Source organism: Pseudophryne corroboree, chromosome 2 (assembly GCF_028390025.1).
Source record: "Pseudophryne corroboree isolate aPseCor3 chromosome 2, aPseCor3.hap2, whole genome shotgun sequence".
Lineage (NCBI taxonomy): Eukaryota > Metazoa > Chordata > Amphibia > Anura > Myobatrachidae > Pseudophryne > Pseudophryne corroboree.
The window spans coordinates 882,523,623-882,548,224 of NC_086445.1; the positions used below are offsets into that span (position 1 = coordinate 882,523,623).

General features: G+C 42.7%; 1 protein-coding gene and 1 long non-coding RNA gene across 3 annotated transcripts in view; one reads left to right on the forward strand and one right to left on the reverse strand.

Moving 5' to 3' along the window:
* The window catches only part of LOC135049950 (uncharacterized), a 164,135-nt gene that overhangs the window by 40,733 nt on the left and 98,800 nt on the right, over positions 1-24,602 (forward strand). The window contains exon 2 of one of the 2 annotated variants that reach the window (XR_010241517.1): positions 11,777-12,189. The exons of the other annotated variant lie outside the window; for it this stretch is intronic. This is a non-coding gene — a long non-coding RNA (uncharacterized LOC135049950). The remainder of the gene's footprint in view (positions 1-11,776; positions 12,190-24,602) is intronic. 2 annotated transcript variants of the gene reach the window in all.
* LRRC75A (leucine rich repeat containing 75A) overlaps positions 19,518-24,602 on the reverse strand; it is a 585,529-nt gene continuing 580,444 nt past the window's right edge. Inside the window, exon 4 of the mRNA XM_063955985.1 lies at positions 19,518-23,944. Within this exon, the coding sequence (XP_063812055.1) occupies positions 23,425-23,944 (520 nt within the window). The 3' untranslated portion in view covers positions 19,518-23,424. The remainder of the gene's footprint in view (positions 23,945-24,602) is intronic.

A 24,602-nucleotide genomic window follows, 5' to 3' on the forward strand; every position in this document is an offset into this window, starting at 1 on the left:
CCGGTGTGCACACGTGCAGTGCGGCCGCTGTGTGTGCGCACTCCACAAAAGGATTCAGACTGCGATCGCTGCCGCGATCCAGTCTGAATTAGCATCCTAGACAGGTGTGTGCAGGGCTTAAAGTGGTCCTGGAGAGGTGGGGGAACTCTTCTCCCGCATGACCCCTCCCGCTTAGCGCGCGCCGAAAGCGTGCGCCACAAAAAGGGGTGTGGTCTCATAAGGAAGGGGCGTGGCCACACAAAAGTACCCCCAATTCAAAATACTGTCTCACAGTAGCACAATCTTCTGGGGGCTGGGCACTATGGTCAGCTAGCAGCCTGGGGATGGAGAAGACAGTAGCGATTACCTTCACAGTGTGGTGCTCTACATGGCTGTGCACCTGGCGTAATGGTTGGAAACGGCCCTGAGTACATTGCTTGTAATTAATATTACACCACACAGTAGGATTATACAAGCAAACAAGCAGCAAGCCTAACTCTACTACTAGGCCCTGCACAGTGGCTGCAACAGATGTCCCACAGGCAGCTAACTAGCTACAGTATACTGCCCACACTATGAATATTACTTTTGGAGCTACTAGCATTTACTTGAATTCATTCAAAATCTGCAAGCCTGCTTCACTATCCAGTTCATGTGACGCAATAAAGAAGAGAAAAGTGGAGGTGTGCTGTGAAAAAGGAGGGAGAGAAGAACACATACAATATACACACAGACACACATTGGAATTGTGGAGGAAAAAGAAGAGGCTAGAATTTAGGAAAAAGAATGGCAGGCAGAGAGAGAAGGGAGTGTGCCAGTCAGAGTGAAGAGGGGTGCTGTGTGGGCACTGCCACTCTTACCTTAGCCGTTGCCAGGATGATCCTTTTCTTGAGACCAGGCTCATGCAGCTGGCGCTCTGCTCCTCGGTCCCCAGGTTCAACATGCTGGCACATGGGGGTGGTGACTTTGCTGGGCTGTGTGTGCGGTGAGCTGTCGCTGGGTGGGCTGCGTGTGGCGTTTTCCTGACTGTGGGCTGGTAGAGGGGTGTGTGAGTCTCAGTGACTCAGAGTCCCAGCCGCTTGTAACTGCTGCCGTGTAAAGAGGCTGCTGCTGCCCCCAGCCAGGAGAGTAGGGGCTCGACGGACTTAACGCCACTGCTCCTCCTGTAAAGGATCCGGACATCCATGGCTAACACATGGCGGCGCTCTGCACACTGCAGTCCTCTACGCGGCTGCGTACGCCGCATAATGGTCGGGCCGGCCCTGGGTGAGCTGTTCTGATCCCCTAGCATGCCTCACCCAGGGAAGAGCTGATACAGTGACCAGAAGCGATAAGCCGCCGCACTTTGAATCTGGCGCCGATTGTGCGCCATTCACGGCACCTGGACCGCCAGCTAATGAGAAGCTGCCACTTGGCAGCTTCTCATTGGCTGGCGGTCCGCGAGCCGTGATTGGCTCACACCAGACTTTGAAAAAGCTGCCTCTGCTTTAGATTGGTGCTGCAGCCGGTCCGCGAGCCGGGATTGGCTGGCGGCTGCACCCAACTTCACAATGCAGCAGGGACCTGATGCTGTGGCCGGGCGGAGGCGGAACTGGTTCCGCCTGCAATTAGAGGTGACGGAACGCAGTTTCGCCCCGTTCCGGCCCACTTTAACCACTGGGTGTGTGCCTTTCCAAATCATGCCCAATCAACTGAATTTACCACAGGTAGACTAAAATTAAGCTGTAGGAACATCTCAAGTATGATCAGTAGAAACAGGATGCACCTGAGCTCAGTTTTGAGCTTCATGGCAAAGGCTGTGAATACTTATGTACATGTGATTTCTTAGTTTTTTATTTTTAATAAATTTGCAAAAATCTCCAAAAAACTTCTTTCACGTTGTATTGTGTGTAGAATTTTGAGGGAAAAAATTATTTAATTCTATTTTGGAATAAAGCTGTAACATAACAAAATGTGGAAAAAGTGAAGCGCTGTGAATACTTTCCAGATACACTGTACCTCCTAACATGGGGGGTAATTCAGACCTAATCGCTAGGGTGCGTTTTTTGCATCCCTGCGATCAGGTAGTCACCGCCTACAGAGGGAAGGGTATGGTGTGTGTTCAGGTGTGCGTCCGCTTTTGCTGCAGAGCTGCGCAAACATAAGTTTGTGCAGTCTCTGCACTGACCAGGACTTACTCAGCCGCTGTGATGATCAGGGCTGGAGCTGACGTCAGAAACCCTCCCTCCAAACGCCGGGTCCATCCTGTGTTTTCCCGGACACTCCTTGCGACCCACAAACAGCCTCTTCCTGTAAATCACCTTATGATCGCCGGTGCGCTCGGAATTTTTGCACCATCCCGCCGCTGAACGGCGATCCCCGTTGCTGCAGTCCATCGCGCCTGCGCATTGTGGTGCATACGCAGTTCAGACCTGATCGCAGGGTGTGAGAAAACGCACAGCAGCGATCAGGTCTGAATTACCCCCATGGCTCATTCCAGGAGGGACAAAATACTCTCTACCTGGACATCCCTCTTAATATAGCATTGGCGTCACTTGTGTTGAACTATTTATTTGATAAAAAAAGAGAGCATTTAGTCCCTTCTGAAATGGGTCATGTTGGGCGGTATGGATTGTGTATATTAAATTTAAACCAATTGTGTATATTATATTTAAACTGAGTTTCATAGTACCTGGGAACTGTTTATAGCTCCACCTAATTGAGAGACAACTATTTTATAAAGTTTTCTTGTAGTGGACTAAAGACAACTTAAACAACCTTAAAATACACACAGAAAAATAAAATCTATAACACAGCTCAACACGTGTTTTGGTGCCGAGGATTTTTTAGCTGAATTTATGTATATTTGGTGTGCTGACTTCAAATATAACATTAATTTTCGCCTATCAGCTCTAATTTTTGAGATATAAACATTGTGTGATTTGTTTTACCCTATTTCATATTAGGCCTACGATTCACATAATATAACCCAAAATGTTTTGGTGTCGAGTATTTTTTTTTGCTAATTTTATGTATATTTGGTGTGCTAATTTCAAATATAACATTCATATTCACCTATCAGCTTTCATTTTTGAGATATAAACATTGTCTGATTTGTGCTACCCTATTTCATATTAGGCCCATGAGTCACATAATAAAACACAAAATGTTAAAAAAGTCTAAATAGTCTAAATATATTTTCTAGAATATTTTAGTGACATCAATAAAACATACAACATTACAGTAACACTATAGTGACTCACATAACACTATTTCTTCAAAATAATAAAATGTAATCATAAATGAAAAGAAAATTAGTTTAGGAAGCTTCTTTTGTGGGACATTCTTGAATGGACTTTGTTTGGACAGTCTTTTTGTAAATTCCAGCTGTAATCTGCCATCATATGTACAGTATATCCCATCTTCCCTCGTAGCGATCTTCCATTGTTTGTTTAATGTCCTAGTAAAATCTTTCACCTTGCTCTTCACTCATATCACCCAAATTTTCTGGGAAATGGTCCAAGTGGCTGTGTATGTAATGAACTTTTACATCCAAGGTCTCTGAAATTACATATTACATCCAAGGTCACTGAAATTAATGATCATGTTGCTTACTAGCTCAGCATAGTTTTGAGCTTTGTGGTTGCCCAGAAAGTTTCTAACAACCAGGAGGTCGCCCAGATGGCGATGTGCTGCGGCCTGGGCAGGTGCAAAAAGTATAGCTGATAGAGAAAAACGTTTTCGTATTTGGAATTAGAACGCCCAATATAACCAAAAATTAAAACTAACATTCCAGGCATCAAACAAAAATTTTTTTTTGTTGGGCAGTGTAATTTATCATCACATGCAAGAATAGCAGTCTCTGTACTACTTACACACTAGGACAGGACTAAGGAGTACTCTCTGTGTGTGTCTCTTTCTCTAGACCCTAATGTTCTCATTAGGTAACAAGTTAACCAGGACCCAGACACCCAGGCAGGGAGGAGGAAAAGCAGGGATCCCTGGGTCACTTACAGCTGTCTCTCCCCTCCTATCTTTGCTCTGATCGGAAAGCCCTGTTGGTAGCTCATGAAACCTGATACTTGTGTGTTTCTGGGTGTACTGCATATTGTCCAGCTTGCGTTCTGGTCCTGCTGCTGCACCAGAGGGAGATCTAGCCGTGTGCTTCATCCAGGGGGCCTGGAGTATAGTATCCCCTGTGCGCAGGGGATACTATAGTATCCCCCCCCCCTCACTACCCTAACCCTCACTACCCTAATCTAGCTATGCATGCTGCAATTTCACTTCTAAACTCTGGTAGTTCCAATTACAGTATATACAGGGGTGTCTTTCATGCACACGTAATTGACAAGAAATATCCCTATTTTTAATTATTGATCACTTGCATAGTATAATACCTCTTTTTCATGATTTTTGAATTCCCACCATTCATATATAAATGTTTGGTTTCTAAAAGTAAGATTTTTTTAAAGAAAGGCATTAAAAATTAAAAAATTATAACTTTCAATAAAATATGCCTAAATGACATGATGGACATACAATATACCTACTCTCACAGGCTTGGCCATACCTGTTTGGAAGAAGTGTATCTGGAAATATACCTCTCATGGATCCTGAAATTTACAGGACTGGCCCAGTTTTTTGTAAGCTTGCCAATTTTGCTGCACCACTACGGGAAGGTGTGACTAATACGTCCCCTAAAAAAATTGTGAAAACAATATAACCTGGGTCCATCTAACAAGCCCAAGCCCGAGTAATTAGTGAAACTCCCCCCCCCCTTCCCCCCACACACACACACACACACACACCTCCTTCGGTGCGACAGACCGCAGTACAAACATTTATTTGTGAATTTTAGAAAAGGAAGCTGTTGTATTTTATTTTAACATCAATAATTTTTATTGAATTTTATATCGAATGCAAAGAGAAAAAAAAAAAGGGGGGGGGGGTACAGAAAAAAGAACAGGGTGGGGAGGGATGTACACGTCAATGAAATGCAACATACATATAGAACAGATAACATAACATTAAGTAGGTATACAGGTATCCTAATCATGTTAACGGTTTGCAGTGCACATAGCTAATTCGATAGGGTTTCTCTACTCCGTCTCTAGCATCCGGTGGGAAGCGGTTGACCACATTATAAGTGTAACATCTAATGTAAACCAAAGGGGAAAGCATGAGAGATAGAGCACTCAAGAAGTAGAAGATTTCTCCTTCAGGCTGAATTGTAAGGGGGATGTCTTCCCCGGGTGTGATATGAGGGCATAACCTTCCCCCTCCGTGACGTATTCATGCCATTGGTACCATTTCACAATGGGAGAGGAAGCAGAGGAGGAATAAGGCACACATTCAGTTTCCATGGTATAATGGAAATTAACTTTATGGAACACCCTTAAAGCAGGGGGGACCACCGCCTGTTTCCAGGCTTGGGCCAAGGTTGCCCTTGCTGCTATACAAATGTGTCCCAACACGTACCTCTGGGAGGCTAATACCTCCAGGGGATACATATGTAGGAGAGCCAAAGCTGGGGACGGGCTTAAAGATAGACCTAGAACTTTATTTATCAGTGTAAATACTTCTGCCCAGAAAGTTTGGAGAAGGGGACATGACCAGAAAATATGGTACAAATGTCCTATTTCCCCGCAATTCCTCCAACATAGTGGTGAGCAGGAAGGCCAGAAGGTGTGCAGTCTGTCCGGGGTGAGGTATAATCTATTCAGTAATTTAATATGCATTTCTGAATGGTTTAAACAGCGAGACATGCGAAATGTTAACGGATATAATTTCTCCCATTGTGACTCTGCTATGGGAATACCCAAGTCCCCCTCCCAGCGCCTCTGGGCATTAGACTTTTGGTATGGGACTAATGAGATGAGTGTATTGTACCAATAAGTGATATCTTTAGTTGATGAAGATAATAACACGCGGGATCGAATAGACTGAACTAGAGAGCTGGGGGGAGTTTGTACGATGGGTAGACTCTGGAACCAGTGTCTGATTTGAAAGTAGTGAAACAGTTCAGTACTTTGGAGGGAGAATTTATCGTGCAGTTGGGCGAATGACAGGAAAATAGTTCCATCTAATAAGTCTCCAAGGGTATGAATATTACAAGCAGTCCACGTAGAGATATGTAAGTTGGGAATTAACTTACTCACTGCTTTAAGTGAAAGGGTCATGTAGGGGGTAGTAATGCCAGGGAACTTACTCATCAAATTATCCCATATTCGTAAAGAAGAAGCCGTAGAGGGAAGAACATTCAAACCATTGGGACGGAGGACCTTAGGAGTCCACAGCAAATCTGCTAAGGGGTATCCTATGCACCCGACCTCCTCAATATGAGCCCACAGGGGTGCGGGATTGGAGATGTACCAAGATTTCAGTTGGGCAAGCACACATGCTTCCTGATACATACTCAGGTCGGGTAATGCGAGGCCTCCTCTGTGTCGGGGAAGTATCATTCTAGCGTGTGCCAGTTTTGGGGGGTGCGATTTCCACAGGTATCTTGTCAGAACAACTCTGCATTTATCGAGATATGGTTTGGGGAAAGAATAAGGTATAGTGCAAAATAAATACATAAGTTTGGGTAATAGGGACATTTTAAAGGCAGATAAACGTCCCAGCCAGGATATCTCATACAGCAACCACGAGGATGTCAGGTTCTGGAGAGTGAGTATTAGGGGGGGGAGATTTAAATCGAACACAGTACAGGAGGTAGGAGGAATAAGTATCCCGAGGTATGTAAGTGAGTCGAGTTTCCAGTTGTATGGGTATTGAGAACGTAAAGCAGCCGTGAGTGTATCGGGTAATTGGACAGGTAAAGCGTCGGTTTTAGTTGTGTTCAGTTTGTAGTATGAGGCCTCACTGAAGCCGTGTAGTATGGAATGTAGATGCGGGAGAGAAGAGGAGGGTTGAGATACGAAGAGGAGAACGTCGTCGGCAAAGAGGCACAACTTATGGGAGAGTCCTCCGTGTCTCAGGCCGGGGAATGCAGCATCTGCTCTGATTTTAGCTGCCAGGGGTTCGATACCTAGAGCATATATCAAAGGTGAGAGAGGGCAGCCCTGGCGGGTACCATTAGTGATTGGGAAGGCATTCGACAAGAATCCATTGCTAAAAACCCTTGCTGACGGTAAGGTATATAATGCTAAGATTGACGACAGAATCTGGGCCGAGAAGCCAAATTTAACCAAAACAGTACGCATATATAGTCAATTTAGTCTGTCGAACGCCTTCTCAGCATCCAATGAGAGTAACAAAAATCCCTCGGAGTCAGGGGCCCTATCTATCAAGTTAAAAACCCTGCGGGTGTTGTCAGAGGCCTGTCTGCCAGGTACAAATCCAACTTGATCGGGGTGAATCAACAGTGGTAAATAAACACTAAGTCGGGATGCTATCAATATAGCATAGATCTTAACATCACTATTAAGTAATGCAATTGGTCTGTAATTGTGGCAGTGGGCAGGGTCTTTCCCAGGTTTGGGAATAGCTACTACCTGAGCCTCCAGCATTTCTTTAGGGAAGGTACCAGTACTAGTTATATCATTAAACAGAGAGGTCAAAGTGGGGGAGAGACGGTCCGCAAAGGAAGCATAAAAGTCGTTAATAAACCCATAGGGGCCAGGGGCTTTATCCTTAGGGAGGGATTTAATCGTGGATTCGACCTCTATTGCGGTCCAAGGAGCATTTAAGGCGTCTAGCTGATCAGGGGTTAGGGTGGGGAGATTGACCGAAGAGAGAAACGCTTGTATAGAGTCAGGGGTGGGCTGGAATGTGAGGGGATCAGAATGCAAGTTGTACAGTTTAGTATAATAGTCTGCGAATTGGTTAGCAATATCTAGAGGGTTAGCAAGCTTAGAGCCTGTGGAGGAAAGGATGAATTTAATTCTGTTGCGAGCTCGTAGGGCACGAAGTCTGCGGGCTAGCATTTTACCGGGTCTGTTACCGACTAAATAGAATTTCTGTCGTAGTCTATTGAGGGCCATTTGGGTTCTAAAAACCAAGAGTTTTTGTAGTTGGCTGCGGATGTCAGCTAGTTCCTTACGTAAAAGCCGGGTGGGGTGCTTCTTATTTTCGTCTTCAGCTATTTTAAGTCTCTGTTCCAGGTCTAGTTGGAGTCGTTCGGCTTGCTTTTTAAGCGTAGCTCCAGCCTGAATAGCGGAGCCGCGGACCACCGCTTTTAACGCACACCAGTAGTTTGGTAAAGAAGTGTCTGAAGGGGAATTGGTATCTGTATACAGGGACAAGCTGTCTGAGATAATTTTTTTGGCTAGCGCGTCATGCAACAAATGGGGAGATAGTCCCCATGGTCTGGGGGGCACGGAAGCAGGCCCAATGTGCCACTTCCAATATAGCGGAGCATGGTCAGACCAGGTGATAGGTAGGATATCCACCGCACCTGACTCCTGTAATGTCCATTTATCGCATAACACGAAGTCAATTCGTGAATATGAATTGTGAACTGGTGAAAAGAACGTGTAGTCTCTACCTGAGGGGTTGCGAATTCGCCAGATGTCATATAAGTCAAACTCCGCTACTACGTTACGCAGTGCTAGTGAGGGGCCAGTGCGAGTTTTAGGTGTAGTTGAAGGGGGCTGGGACGACTTATCTAATTTGGGATCTAGTACTAAGTTAAAGTCTCCTAGGAGAATTAGGGAGCCGACCCGGACCTTCTGGATAAGCAAGCATAGCTTCCTAATAAAGGAAACTTGGTTCGAGTTAGGTGCGTATAGAGAGACTATAGTGACGGATTTACCCTCCAAAATACCCGTGAGAATTAAGTACCGACCTGCTTTATCTGCAGTTTGAGAGTGGAGAGTAAAAGGGACACCATTTCTAAACAGCAGAGCTACTCCATTTCTTTTAAAGGGTCCGTTAGCGAAATATCCAGTAGTGAACCTATGGTCTTTCAATACAGGGGGATTGTGTGAAGAAAAGTGGGTTTCTTGTAGAGCAACTATATCGGCTTTATACTTATGGAAGGAGGATAGAGCTAATCTACGTTTGTTGGGGGAGTTTAAGCCCTTAACGTTCAATGAGAGAATACCAACCATACTTATTCAGTTAAAATATCATGCAAGTGACGGCATCCCATCCGGATGGGGGGGGGGGGAGGGAGGGGACACAAAAATCACGGAACCGGGGCAATATGCTTAGACATATGAAAACAAAAGGGAAAGAAAAGTAAACCGACCCAGTACATCGGGTCTGCATAGCTACTGCAGGGGAAAAATGAATTCAGTAGATAAACAAGGGGCAGGCGGACTCTTCGATCCGCCCAGAGTCATTAAGAAAACAAATAGCTAATATGTAAGGGGAACAACTGCACATCCCCATCTAAACATAAATGGTACGCAGGGTATAAACATACATTAGAAAAACACAAGTGTAGCCCAACATGGTATGGCATATCTTGCTAGTGGAAATACATCCGTCTGCTGTAATCAGCGTGTACTAGAAAGATAGGTCATTAAACAGATAAACAGGTAAACTGGGGCGAAAACTGAACGACCACATTTAAGTAGGAGAGTATGCGCTATAAGAACTAGTGGGAAGAGGGTGTATCTCACCCAGAGGGATTCGAGAACTGTAAGAGCAACAATAAACAGAATATAATAAAGACGATATCTCTAACGAAATATAGAAGGCATGTTAGAACAATCATTAATTACGTAATGCGTTCACTCAGTGGACCATTCCGAACGAGGGGGAGGACGTCTCTCATGAGAGGATGGTAATTTCACCGAGATGTCCCAGTCCTCGAGCAGCTTCGCTCCGGCTTCCAGTTCTGATATAATATACGTAGAGCCGTCATAAAATACAATCAGCTTCACTGGAAAGCCCCATCTATATCGGATATCTTGGGCCCGGAGGGCGTTGGTAATCGGGGCTAAGCTGCGTCTTTTAGAAAGGGTGATTGCGGAAAAGTCCGGAAATAATTGCAAGCCTCCTAGGGTATCAGAGTTCTCTGCATCTCGAGTAGCTTGGAGGATACGTTCCTTAACGGTGAAGAAGTGTACTCGGAGTAACGTATCTCTAGGTAAGGAGTTGGAGAGGAACCGAGGTTTAGGAAGACGATGAATCCTGTCAATGAGCAGTTCCGCATCGGGTACCCCAGGTAGCAGTTTACGGAACAAGGCCATCGCATATTCCGTCAGATCGGAGTTATCGACCGAATCGGGTATTCCACGTATTTTAATATTGTTCCGTCTGGAACGGTCCTCCATATCTGCCATTTTGTTTTTAAATGCGTCCAACTCGTTTTGTTGTTGGTCGTGAGCTGTAATGAGATCATTATGTGACGTCACCAGTTCTTCCAGTTTGCGCTCTAGAGTGTCGGTTCTATCCCCAATGGCTGTCAGCTCAACCTTAACTTCACGTATAGCAGCTGTGAGGTCGTGAGTTAAGTCCGGTTTAAAGGCTGTCAAGACTTGGCAAAGAGTCTTCACGGTAAGGGGAGCGTCGGAGTTCGGATCTACGCCTGACACTGAGAGCGAGCTGGTCAGATCAGGTGCATGCGGGCTTTTCGTAGAGGGGGCCGACACTCCTCGAGGTGGCGGGGACGCCTGGTGTTGTTTCCGGATCGGGAGAGATACCTGAGGAGGTAGTGTGCTCTTTGCTTTTTTAGGCGCCATATTAAGATAGAGGAAGAAAATGGAGAAAAATAAATGATCTGAGGATGGTGCAGCAGCCGAGTCCCTCCAGGCTGATGTGTTATAAAGTAGACAGGGTACTGGTTTTCAGACGTATTCCCATGTTAAACGGTAAGACTCTGGGCGGATAGGGCACATATTAGGGGTCACATCTTGCCGGGCTGTATGAATATAGAGACGAGTACCGCCTCAAGCTCGATAATGATGGTAGGAAAGCGTCAGGCAGGGCTGAGAGCAGTGTCAGAATAGTATGAGAGGGCACGGTTAGATAGCAGAACGTATTGCAGTAGCTGCAACCAGCAGCGTATTATATGTCTTCAATAAGTAAAAGCTACTTGCAGATGCACAGCATACAGGATGTGTGTGCTAAAGGGTTACCACAAAGCTGCTATGAAGTGACCCTGGGTTGTGCTGCTTGTAATATCAGGAGCTATTAGAAAATTTTCCAAGATGGCCGCCGCCAGAGTTTACAGGGCAGAGACTCCTCTTCTCCTTGCTATTGCAGGCACAGGGAGGGAGCTGTCGGCCCTTTACAGGTACCTGAGGGTCTGGGGAGGGTCTCCGCCGGTCAGGGTATGTGTGGTGTGCCCACAGGAGGTCCGCCGGGTCCCGCCGCGGGCGCGAGCGGGTCCCGGAGCTCGGCGCCGGGACGTCCCCAAACTCGAAGCCCCGGCTTCTGGAGGACACGTAGGCCCCGAGCTTGTAGCAGCGGAAAACGACTCTCAGCGGTGCAGGAGGCCTCTCCGGGGAGCCCACAGCAGGCAGCAGCTCACTGGAGGGGATCAGGAGCCAGTAGAGCTAATTCAAGTAATTTGTGGCTATTTTAAAGCCCTTATGTGCAGGAGCTTCAGCTCAATGTGACCAAGCAGGACAGCGTCCAAGCCACGCCCCCTGTTGTATTTTATTTTAATACATACAAATCAATGCAGTGTTTCTTTCTTTATTTTATTTATGTCATATTTTAGGAATACATTGGTTCTCTGTAATTTACAAAAATCAATATTTTGGTGAGTTTGCAGGTAAATAATTATACTGTAGAAGATAAAAGGCTATAAAAAGCTTTGGAATAAAAATACTAACATTGAGGTGTTCTTCGGCAATCATTATTTTACAGAGGCAAGGAATGTACATTTCGTTTTTAATCTGTGCTTTTTCATTTATTACAGGGATGAACAACTGTCAGCATGCCACATGTTGCTTTACCACATCTAATATAATGCTCCAGACTAGATCTCACTGAAGTGATGTTCATTAACGTATCTTGTGCTAACTGTTATCCATCCCTGAGGGTATGCCAGCAATATGCTTCTGCAATCAGACTGATTAAAATGAAGCGGAATAAAGAGTTCTTACTCATGATTAGAGCAAGTGTACATTCATTACTTGGAAATGTATCCTTCAAAACTTAAAGAGCACACCTCGTCTGTAGACCAGGCAGCCATTTTGTGAGGAGAACTGATATTCACAGGAAAGCATTCTATTATTTTACTGGGAACTTGTGACCTCATGAATATTCCTCCAACCCACAAAACGGAAGCCTTCGATGACAGTAGACAAGTGCCCCTTAAGCACAAATATGGTAACTGTCTCTTTTATAAAGCATAGTTCTTGTTGCATTCAACATATAATAAATATATACGCAAAATTATGCATTTGCTCTCTAAGGAAATACATTGTCAAGTTTTATTATATTTATTTCTACACAACACATTATAAAATTCTATTTTGTAATAATAATTGTCACTCTTTTAGAATTGATAATATACAGTAGCAAACAGTAAATGTGTGGTGTCCTGCAACATCCAGGACACAAAAATAAAATCTATACTAAACTCATCTGAGGATATGACCTTTAATACTTTCCCTCATGCAAAAGGCACAGTCATAAAAAAAATATCCCTTTCTTTTTAGATGTTGGTAGAAGACAGATTCTCATACATATGAACATTGAACACATTAATTTTCCACAGAAAAACATGTAAATAATTATACAGGTGTGGGGTTATTTATCTGGTATCCCAGTATCCACAGTGCTATAAAGAAATGCTGTTAGAGGTTTTTTTTTTGGGAAGCAGGGGGAAGGGCAGGATATATTAAACCTTCTAAATAGAACAAGTGGAGCTGTTGACCATAGGGATTCAGTATGATTTACCGGTGGCAGGGGTGCCGTCTGTCAATATACCAACAGCGCCCCCCCCCGGCTGCCAGTATGCCGGCAGGGGGGCGAGCACTAAGAGTCCCCTTGCGAGCTCACTGCCCTTGCTATGCTGTGGGCTTGCTACAGGATCTATTCCCACTCTATGGCGTCGGTATCCTGACCGCTGGGATCCCGAAAACCGGTAAATTAAATGAATCCCGGCCATAGCAACCAGTCAGATTCTAGATAACATTTTACAGAATATAGGTAAATTATAGCAAGACGTGGTTGCTATGGGCAATACCTTCACTTGTCCTCTTTAGAAAGGTCGATATATACCCACCTTAGGGACACATAAGGCAGAATTAATGAGCAGTATCTCCTGAGTCTTCCATGGGTCCTGATCATTTGGAGGTCCTGATGATGTTCTGTCCTCTGTGCAGCTCTATGGAAATTCAAAAGAGAGATCCACAGATTCCACAGGAAGTTCCTGGAACCTCCAAACGATCAACTCATTGTGAGATTAATGAAGACATAAAATATTACTATTCTTTTCTATCTTGTTTAAGAGAAGACTGGTGGTTATATAAAGTCCATCTGAGGTCCCTAAAGCTGGGTACACACTAGGCAATATATCGGCCATTTGAGCAAACAACTGATATAGTGCGAGGACATCAGTGGTTGTGTACCCCCGATATGTCTGTGAACAAGTAGATATCGCATCTACTTTGCAGCACAGCCGATATATGTTCATATATATTTTCTAATATATTAAAGATCTGGCTATGTGTACAGGTGTTTTGCCGACCACCCTTACACTTGCTGCAGTGGGCTGATGTCACAGCTGGGTGGATACATATCGGTAAGTGTGTATACTTACCTGGATCGGCCGCTCTTCCAGCGATACGGGGGGTCTGCCAACATGTCGACCAGGTGTGTACCCAGCTTTAGAAAGATGAAGGGGTCGCTGCTCATCACGATGGACATTGGGTAAATTATGACAAATCACGCTCATCACCAGTATTGCTTTGAACCTGAAGTTCTCCAAATTCTGGAAAAAAAAAATTTCTTACCTAGAAAACCCCAAATCTCAAAACTTCAGATAAATGGGGGTAAATTTACTAAGGTGGGAGTTTTGAAGAACTGGTGATAATGCTCACAGCAACCAATCAGATTCTACTTAACATTTATCTAACTGCTTCTAGAAGATAGAAACATAGAAACATAGAATTTGTCGGCAGATAAGAACCACTTGGCCCATCTAGTCTGCCCCCTTTTTTTTTTTTATATTATTTTTATCTGTAACCTTATTTGATCCTTATTTCTTTGTAAGGATATCCTTATGTCTATCCCATGCATGTTTAAATTGCTCTACTGTCTTAGCCTCTACCACCTCTGATGGGAGGCTATTCCACTTGTCCACTACCCTTTCTGTGAAATAATTTTTCCGCAAATTTCCCCTGAACCTCCCCCCCTCCAGTCTCAGTGCATGTCCTCGTGTCCTATTGCTTCTCTTCATTTGGAGAATGTTTCCCTCCTGGACTTTGTTAAAACCCTTGATATATTTGAAAGTTTCTATCATGTCCCCCCTTTACCTTCTCTGCTCCAAACTATACATATTGAGATTTCTTAGTCTTTCTGGGTATGTTTTGTGATGTAGGCCATGCACCATTTTAGTTGCCCTCCTTTGTACAGTTTCTAATGTATTAATATCCTTTTGAAGATGTGGCCTCCAGAACTGAATACAGTATTCTAGATGAGGCCGTACCAATGACCTATACAGTGGCATTATTACTTCTTTCTTTCTGCTGCTGATTCCTCTCCCAATGCAGCCAAGCATCTGACTAGCCTTCCTCATTGCCTTGTTACATTGCTTACCTGCCTTTAAGTCATCTGAAATAGTGACTCCTAGATCCCTTTCCTCCTCAGTAGTTTCCAGTATAGTGCCATTAATACTGTATGTAGCTTTAGGATTTTTGAGACCCAAGTGCATGAGTTTGCATTTTTTGGCATTAAACTGTAATTGCCAGACTCTTGACCATTCCTCTAGTCTACCTAGATCCTCAATCATTTGTTTTACCCCACCTGATAGATAATAGATAGAATCTGATTGGTTGCTATGGGCAACATCACCAGTTCTAAAAAAATCTCTCACCTTAGTAAATTTACCCCAAGATATAGTAGACATAATTCGTAATACATACAGCACAATGTATCATTTAGAAAACATGCATTTATACATAGCTAAATGGCTAAACTGCAGTCATAGAGCTTCTCTAGATCTGCATGGGTTAAAGCAGTCACCAATTTAAAAACTAATGAGCACTTCTCGGATTCTGAACTATATTTGCTGCAAAAATATATACTTTTGTTTGGTCCACATCTTCTCAGTATTCTGAGGATTGGTCTGTGCAATTATACATGATAATGTGTTTGTTGATTTTGTATTGTACGCTTTTATGTAACTATAAAAGCACTTTAATGTGCAATCATCGGGAAGAACATAGTTGACAACATATTTAATTAAAAGCTGATTGCTATTGGCTGATTAACATCACCAATATTCTTCTCAGTCAACGTATCCTTGCCTGCTTCATAAACGACAGGGAAACAAAATAATATCATACATAGAACACCAACAAAACACATGGCAACTCCTTCAAACTTTCATTGATTCTGGGATCTCATTGTTTTTTTTTTTTATTATTACAGAGATTACCATGGTAGGTGGCATGTATAAAATGTCACCAGAGATATGGGGGGTGATTCTACCATAGCCACTACTACATCTTTATGGTAATGCCATGGCTGATGGGCATCCTACTGAGCTACCTACCGGCTGCGGATCAAATCCACCAATGTGCACACAAAGACGCACTATCAGTGAAACACCCATCAAATTTGTATGGATCGCCATGCAATTTTGTTTTGAGCTTCTGTATGGTAACCGTTACGATGCATGCGCAGTGCAACCTGAATGCAAGCACAGAGGGAAACCATCGGCCACTTGCATCCACCTCTGACTTGCCTATCATGATGTATGATATTTATTACCGCAGAGATTAGGGACTAATGGTGCATGTGTAATAATGACACCAGAGATCTGGAGGCTGATTTTTTGTACTAGAGATTAGGGTGTCAGGGGAACAACTGTAATAATGTTACCAGATAAATGGGATGCCATTTTTTTTATTACCATATAGAGTGTGAATAGGTATGTATAGTAATTCCAACAGAGATCTGAGTTTTATCAACACCAGAAATTATTGTTGGAGAAGGTATGCATTATAAAGTCACCCATAATCTGGGGTTGGCGGTGTAGTCTAATCTAGGGTTTAATCTTTGTGAAGTCATTCATATTAATTGACTACAATGGAGTTTATAACTTTTATAGAAAGTATTATCCTGTGTACGTAGGCTGACGTAGGACAGCATTATGAATCTAATAATCAAGCTACTCATGAACTTCATATCAATATGAGCGTCCGCTCTGCTGCAAAGTCTCTTCCACCAGGGAATTTTTATTAATTAAAAGGTCTCAATATTAGATTATATGAGGATTCCATTAAAAGCATATCATACGGGAATACTCTGCGTAATGTAATTAGATAAGAGTTTTGGTTTTGCTGAAAATAAACACACTCAATCTGTGGGGTTCCAGGAAGAACCAAGTCCTGGATCGGGTCTTCCCGCCGTGTTCTAGATCTCAAAACCTGATCTTATGTGTTTTGGATTGCATGTAAGTCTCTACCTCGTGATTTCAGGTGCCAAAATTGGTCAAAATTGACTGCAAATAAATGTTACTGATAATGCTATAGGAACATAAAAAGTCCAAGTTACAAAATGTTAGCATTTTTTTTTTATAAATTGACACTCGGTGGTTTTGTCAAAACCAAAATATGATGAAGAACGAAAACCAAACCATGGGGGTCTATGCACATCTCTAAATTAAATCAATGTAATGCTCTGTGTATTGTAAATTGTTCACTAGAATGCTGTATATTTTCTATAGATGACACTGGTATGCTCTCTGTATTGTAGTCACTGTATGATATTATTACAATATTATTTATAATTTATTCACAATTTTTTTTTTATTAAACTTCTTTTTTTAATTACTTTTTCTGTACCAATATATAGATTATGAAAGAAAAGCACACACGTTTACCAAAATGTAAATATTTACAGTGGCTATAAAAAATATTCACCCTCTTTGATATTTTTCATATTTTGGGCTAGATGAATCATCGCTTGGAAAGTGATAAAATGGAGTGTGAAAAAGTGACAGCCAATCAGCTCCTAACTGCCATTTTCCAAACACAGCATGTGACATGGCAGGTAGGACCTGATTGGTTGGTACTTTTTCACTCTCCATTTTATCACTTTCGAAGCGATGATGCATCTAGCCCTATATCTTACTAAATAATAATATGAAAATATATATTTTTGGGGAATTCTTACAGTTGAGCAGCACAAAACACCCTGCAATGTCAAATAATAATGAAAACAAACTCCTATAAAATTTACTTGAATTATTAAGTACTCAAGACAATTTGCTAACATACATTTAATTAAACCCAAGAGCAATACTTTGGTTTCAAAAGTCACATCAATGACCGACATTAACAGGTGTACAATTAAAATGTTTCTACTGATCTAAACATAAATACCCCGTCTGTGAGAGGTCCCATGGTTGGAAGCATAAAACTATTTGAAAGACTTAGGAGTAGTTTTTAGGGATTTATAATGATGTACTGCAACAATTTACCATGCCAGGGTCCTAGGAGAGCCCCAGCAAAAAATCAGGTGTGAGGGTTTTCTCCCTGTAATGCTGAGATGGCATTAGGTAGCAGTGAAAAAAAAGAGCAAAGCTTTTCACCATTTGGTAAATTGACTAGGGCCTAAAGATGACTGAAGTTTACAGTGATACTGTAGTACAAAATGGTGCAAAGTGGGTTAGCAAATGAGAAATCTGTGATTTATCCACAGTTAACCTCTGGATAAATTGTGAGAAAGGGGAACTGATTGTTTCTCTGGTGGCCCCTTGACATTCAGTGGTACATAGTCAAGTCCATAATAGAAAAACAGAGAGAAAAGATAATACGACAAAGATCCTCAACCTTATACATCAGGCCTCTAACAGCAGGACGCCTACTGTGTTGCTGTCTACAGACGCCGAAAAGGCCTTTGACAGAGTCAATTGGGACTTTATGAGGGCTGTATTGGAGCACATTGGGTTGGGTCCACAAGCTCTCCACAGAATATTATCCCTCTATACACGGCCATCGGCTCGAGTGCGGGTTAATGGGATTCTTTCTGACAACTTTTCTATAAGCAATGGAACGAGACAGGGCTGCTTCTTGTCCCCCCTGATATTCGTCCTTTGTATTGAAGCCTTGGCTAGGGCTATTAGAGCGAATTATCGCATTAAGGGGCTTCAAGTAGGGGACACGGACTACAAACTTGCTTTGTTTGCAGATGATTTGCTGACAGTTGTTACACAACCCACCCACTCGCTTCCTCATCTCATGTGTGAATTGGACATCTTCAGTTCACTTTCCGGTTTTAAAGTCAACACGTCCAAATCCTATGCCCTCAATATTTCAACCCCTCATACGACTAACTTTTTTTAAATCTACTTTCCCATTTATATGGAGAGATTCCTATATCACGTACCTAGGAGTCCAACTTCCCAGCGATTTATCGCGCCTGCTGTGCCTGAACTTCTACCATATACTCCAAGCCATTAGAAATTACTACTGCAGATGGCAACACCATAATCTTTCATGGCTAGGCAGAATTAATGTTGTGAAGATGAACACATTACCCAAATTGCTCTATCTCCTCCAAACCTTGCCAATCCGAATCCCGGATTCCTGGTTCCGGACCATAAGATCCTTGATCCAACAATTTATTTGGCGCCGTAAGAGGCCCAGAATTGGTAGATCCGTCCTGACTCGCCCGCCTAAAAAAGGTGGATTTCAACTCCCAGATATTAAAAACTACTACCATGCAATCCTCTTGAACAGGGTCTTGGACTGGACCAGGAGTCGGGAGGTTAAACAATGTGTGGTCTTAGAAGGCCTATATGTTCAGCTATACCCTGAAATTTTCCCTTGGCTCCCGACCTTACCCAAACTTCCGCAACCCCACCCGACTATTTCTCCTACGCTCTCCTTCTGGAGAGGGATAAGACGACGACCGTCCCTCTCCTCGGTCTTTGGCCCCCTTACTTCTTTTTTGAGTAACCCTGCTTTCCCACCTGGCCTCTCCCTTACCTATTACCAAAACTGGGCTCTGGAGGGACTTTTCAGAGTAGGTCAGCTAGTTCAACCATCCGGGGTTAAGCAGTTTTCGGATATTCGAGCAAAATGGGAGATCCCACAGGCTGATTTTTGGAAGTTTTTACAGGTTCGACACTTCCTCTATACGGACAATATATACCGGCAAGCATCCCGGGAGCTGACTCCATTTGAAAAGATGTGTATTGCGCCCCTGAACCCCGTACACACGGTGTCCACCCTGTATAGACTCCTGTATATACCTGACTCCTTGACTCCTCCTCCTTTCACCCAGAAATGGGAAAGAGACCTGAACCTCTCATTCTCAGACAGAGAATGGGACTCTATTTTTCTTAAAGCCCATAGGAGTTCCATATGCATACAAGTAAAAGAAACGCAATATAAGATTTTGATGAGATGGTACAGACACCCTACCCTCCTACACACCATTTCTCCATCTATCTCCCCTGCCTGTTGGAGGTGTCATAAAGATTTAGGCTCTTTGTTACACATTTGGTGGACTTGTCCCCTTATTAAAACTTTCTGGGGTGATGTAATTTCCATTTCCAGTGTTATTCTTCATGCTCCTGTCCCATCCGACCCGGCCTTTTGGTTGTTGAACCACTCCACTACCCCACTCTCTACCTATAAGACATCACTAGTACGACACCTTGGCAATGCCGCCCGGGCAGTAATTCCAACTTTGTGGAGGTCCTCCAATCCTCCTACGTGGCATGCCTGGTTCTTCACACTGGATTATTATATGAATATGGAAGATATTTTACTGAGCGCTGGGGATAGACGGACCGAGTTTATAGCTACATGGCTGCCTTGGATAGAATATAAAACCTCTGAGTCGTACAAAACCCATATTTCTTCCCTGAAATGAGATGGGGGCTTATTTGTCATTTGTCTCGGGTATGCATATTTGAATATGTCTGTCCCTTTCTCGCTTCCTTTCCTTCTCTTCTTTGCATTCTCGGCTCGGTCACCTTTTTCTTTGTTATTTTCTTTATTACCTCCTTTGCCTGTTTTCTTCTAAGTTTCCTGTTTTAAAAAAATGTTAGTGCAGCCTTTGGATATATTGAACACGCTGCTGCAATTTCGTTTATACTACTGTACGCCGCTATATCTAGCCGCTTTCTAAGTGTCAGTTAATGTGTTCCTCTGTGATTACATATTGTTATATGTCTGTATTATTTTCAATAAAAACAGATTATACAAAAAAGAAAAGAAAAACAAAGTGAATATGGCCTTCTGCACAGCTAGAGAAATTTCCCAGGAGACAATGCCACAAGCACCTCACAAATCTATCTGTATGGGAGGGCGGCAAAGAGAAAGTCACTGGTGAAGGAAATGTACATGGGGTTGATGTTAAAATGCTGGCTATTGGGATCCCAGCGTTCAGTATACCGACGCCGAAATCCCAACAGCCGACAATGCCGACAGCCAGGGCACCAGGGCTATTCCCACTCGCAGGTGTCCACGACATAGAGTGGGAATAGATCCTGTGGCGAGCACAGCGAGCTACCGAGCCCGCAAGGGGACTCTTAGCGCTCGCCCCGCTGCCAGCATCCCGTCCTCCGGTAAAACATATGTAATCCATCAGGAGCATAATGCTATGGGGATTTTTCTCTGCTTCAGGAATGGGAAACATGTAAATAGAGGGTATATAGAATGTAGCAAGAGACAGACAATCTGAGAGGAAATTCTGCTGCAGTCTGCAAGAGAACGAGAACATGGACAATGGCAAAAAATGAGTTACAGTACGTGCAAATGGAGGCTGTTTCACAGAGGTGCAACCATCCAGTGATCCTATGTCCAAGCACCACTTTTCTGGGAAATGTCAGTCCACACTGTTATTTTACATGTTGTGGAATTCATAGCATATGACTTGAGCTGGCATAGAGTGTTATGCTGGGATAGAGTGTTATACTGGGATAGAGTGTTATGCTGTGTGAAGTGTTGGAATGGGACTGGGAAGCCTTAATGCCAACTTTTGTATGCAAATGTGAAGAGTTTTTATTGGACATTTACATTGCATTTTGTATCGATCATTTGTAAGAATTCAGAATAACCACTTTGATTCCATGATATACTGTAAGAAAATAAGATTTCTATTAACGTTTCTTGCATTTCCTTATACCTGGAGAGAAGCAACCAGGCCAGACCAGCACAGGATAAGTACAGTAATTGTGATACAACTAGACTCATGGAAATAAACCTTTTTAAGAGGCCTATCTATTGCTGTATGACTGATGATATCAAGAGTTCTAGATAGCTGCTACTAATGGTCATTTTATCATAAGCGGATACTGTATATTACATGAAGTGGAAGCGGGGTACTTAACTGACATTGCCATTTGGACTACTGCAGGAAAGAAGACTACCATATGATACAGTATTTAAGGGGAAAATAACAGATGTTTCGAATTTACTTTGTAGTTGTGTTGTATTTATGTAATGTATATATTAACACTTTTCTCTTGTGTGTATGACACTGCATTACATCATTATATTGTGCATTAATAATATTTATTACTAACAGGGGTATCCAATTAGTCACAGCTAATTGTCTCGCCGGGGGCTATCCTATCAGCCCTGAGAAGCCTTTGCGAGCCGCGGCTTATTAGGGATTTTGTTTCACCTGCCTCATTTTGGTGAGATTTTTTTTTTTTTTTTTATTATAGGCGACCATATTGGATAGCATGTAAAAAATACGGGTGAAACATTGGGAAAAATCCTAAAAAAATTATATCTCTATGCCATTATTATTGTTAGTATATACTTGGCGCGAACACTACTCTTTTTAAGCTAGACGCATCTTTTATATGCATGTTTATGTCTATTCTGAGTGCATCTGCGTCGATCTCTAATAGCCTTTTCAGACAGAAATCCCGTCAATTATCCGGCACATCAGTTTTGCTGGTCTCTGCCTGACCCCCCTACCCCCTTTCACACAGAGAAGCAAATTACTGAGTCAAGAATTTCTACCCGGTAATTTGTGGATCAAAATGGGTACTTCCTCTGTGTGAAAGCATTAACCCGGTTCGAAATTTCCGGGTCCCCAACCATGGTAAATTCCTGGGTCGAAGTCCAGGGAATTACAACCACACACAGAAAAGGGACCCGTATTTTTCGGCAAATTACCGGAAAGAACTGTTTCACCCGGTAATTTCATTTTCTATGTGAAAGGGGTTTAATTAACCCCCAAAGCATACCACAGAACTAGCACTTGAGGCCATTATTTGTGAAAACCTGATATTCTATTTCAAATATAGATTTGTTTTAATCTGTTGTGGAAACAGAATACTACCCTACTGCTCGGCTATGTTGAAATGTAAATACAATTATATAAATTGCTTATTTACTGAATGCTTTTCAGCTGTACTACATATAATTCATCCTTTATTTGTTAGTTTTAACAAATCTAAGAAAATATTTATCAGTTGTGCCAAATCTAGTATTTAGCTGAACCCTAACACCCCTTTCACACCGCACAAATAACCCGGTATCCACCCGGCGTATTGCCGGGTCGACACGGGCCAGTGTGCGGTGTGAAAAGGCCATGGTCGAATTCCCGGGTCGCCTGACCCAGTGATTCAACCCGGGAATAAAGCAGTGTTATTCCTGGGTTAAATACTGGGTCAGTGGCAGCGTGAACGAGTTCACTACATAGGGAATGGCGGTGCGGAGATGAGCTCATCTCCCAGCGCCGCTTCCGTCCCGCTGCCGGCTCCGCCCCCCTGCCGCTATCGCAACCGACCCGGCAAATTGCTGGGTCAGGGAGCCAGCTGTTAAGGTCCAATGCCGGATCCCACCCGGGAAGGTCCGTTTCTAATTCCCGAGTGGGATCCAGCATTGGCGTTGTGAAAAGGGGTATAACTGAGTACAATAAACATAGCATTATATCTAGTCTGTCATTTAGGTAGCAAATCCATTTTCTGTTCAGTATCCAACAGAATATCTTGCAGAAGGTTTTGGTTCTAAATGAATACTGATTTATGGATTTACTGCATACATTGTTTTTCCTTTTTACTAACCTCCAGATCAGTTTGAAATGTAATCATTATAATCTTCAGTAGTTAAGAGCTGAGATCATAACCTAATAAAATAAACTGTCTGAAAGAATCATTTGGTTTCTATAAAATTGTTTCTCAAACACAGGGAGAAGCTCAATATCGCTGGACAGATAGTGGAGATAAAGAAAGTGCCAAAACTGATCATAGTCACATTTTGGCAGATGCTTATAAACATTTCATACAAAGTCACAGTTAGGACAGCAGACACTAAGAGGGCGGGTTCTTCTTGACTTGGCTCTTAAAGACATAGTAACAGCCTATTCTGTTATAAAGTATTTCAAATTAAAGGTCACTTTACATTAGGAAGCATCTGGTTAACTTTGTGATTGAGAACTCTTATCTTCTAAACCACTAGCAGTTTGTTCATCTTCAATGTCTGTTGATGCATCTTGATTCTCTAGGTCACTTAACTGTCCCTCTCCAAACTCTAAAATAGTTGGCAAATTCCCCTGTTTCGGACAACGCTTCTTGAGGCTAACTAAAAAGGGTTGTGGCAGAGAGAAGATGTCCACATTATTGCCAAGGTCAATCCAAGTAATGCTGGGGAACTTCTTGAGGTCCTTCAAAGCTTCCGTAATTTCCCTCAGGATGGCTTTTGTCAAACGGTTTCCATTGAGGGCCAGAGTGGAGAGGTGTGGAAGGGCACTGAGAACTGGCATAATATGTAGAAACATTTCGTCTGTGAGTTCAGTAAAGCAGATCTCCACGTTCTCCAACTCTTCTGAGTTGTGCTGGAGATAAAGCATCACCCGTTCCAGTTCCTTCATGGTGAGTGGAATTCCAGAAAGATCTATAGTTCCACCTTGAGGTTTTCCGGCCAAAAGCGCCTTTAGGCTGCAGGAAGAAATAAGGAATCAGATCAAAATATAATCAAAGTAATCTCAATGCATATAGTAATTAAGTGGTTTTATAAGTTACAAAACAAGAAAATAATTCAAATAACCAGTGGTGGATTAACAACAGGGCAGTCGGGGTGGTCCAACATAGCTACATCACCAGCGTGGGGGGCATCTGGGGGTTATGTGTTGCTTAATGTGAACTGGGTACACTAGTGTGTTCACCACATTTGTAGTGCTAGGTGTACACGTTATACTTTTGCTTAACATCACCAGCATATCTTATTGACAATTTTATTGGTAGGCCCCTTAAGGATTTTGCTCTGGGGCCCCCACTTAGTTTAATGCAGCCCTGTAAATAACTACATATGAACTGCTAACTTGTTAATCAAAATATATTTGACATTAACAATGCTAGTATTTGCTGTAAATCTGTACTGAGTATATTATTTTTATAAAATAATAAATGTAATTCACATCCCCCCATCCCACGAGAATGATTCAGTACATGTGCAATGCATGATGACACTCCTTTGTCCATCTCACATCCTGGGTCACTTTCTATAGACAATAAATAATAACAGTCTATTGAGCTATTGAAAGCGTCCAATTTTTTCTTTTAATCCTTATAGTCTATGTAGTCAACACACGTAAGT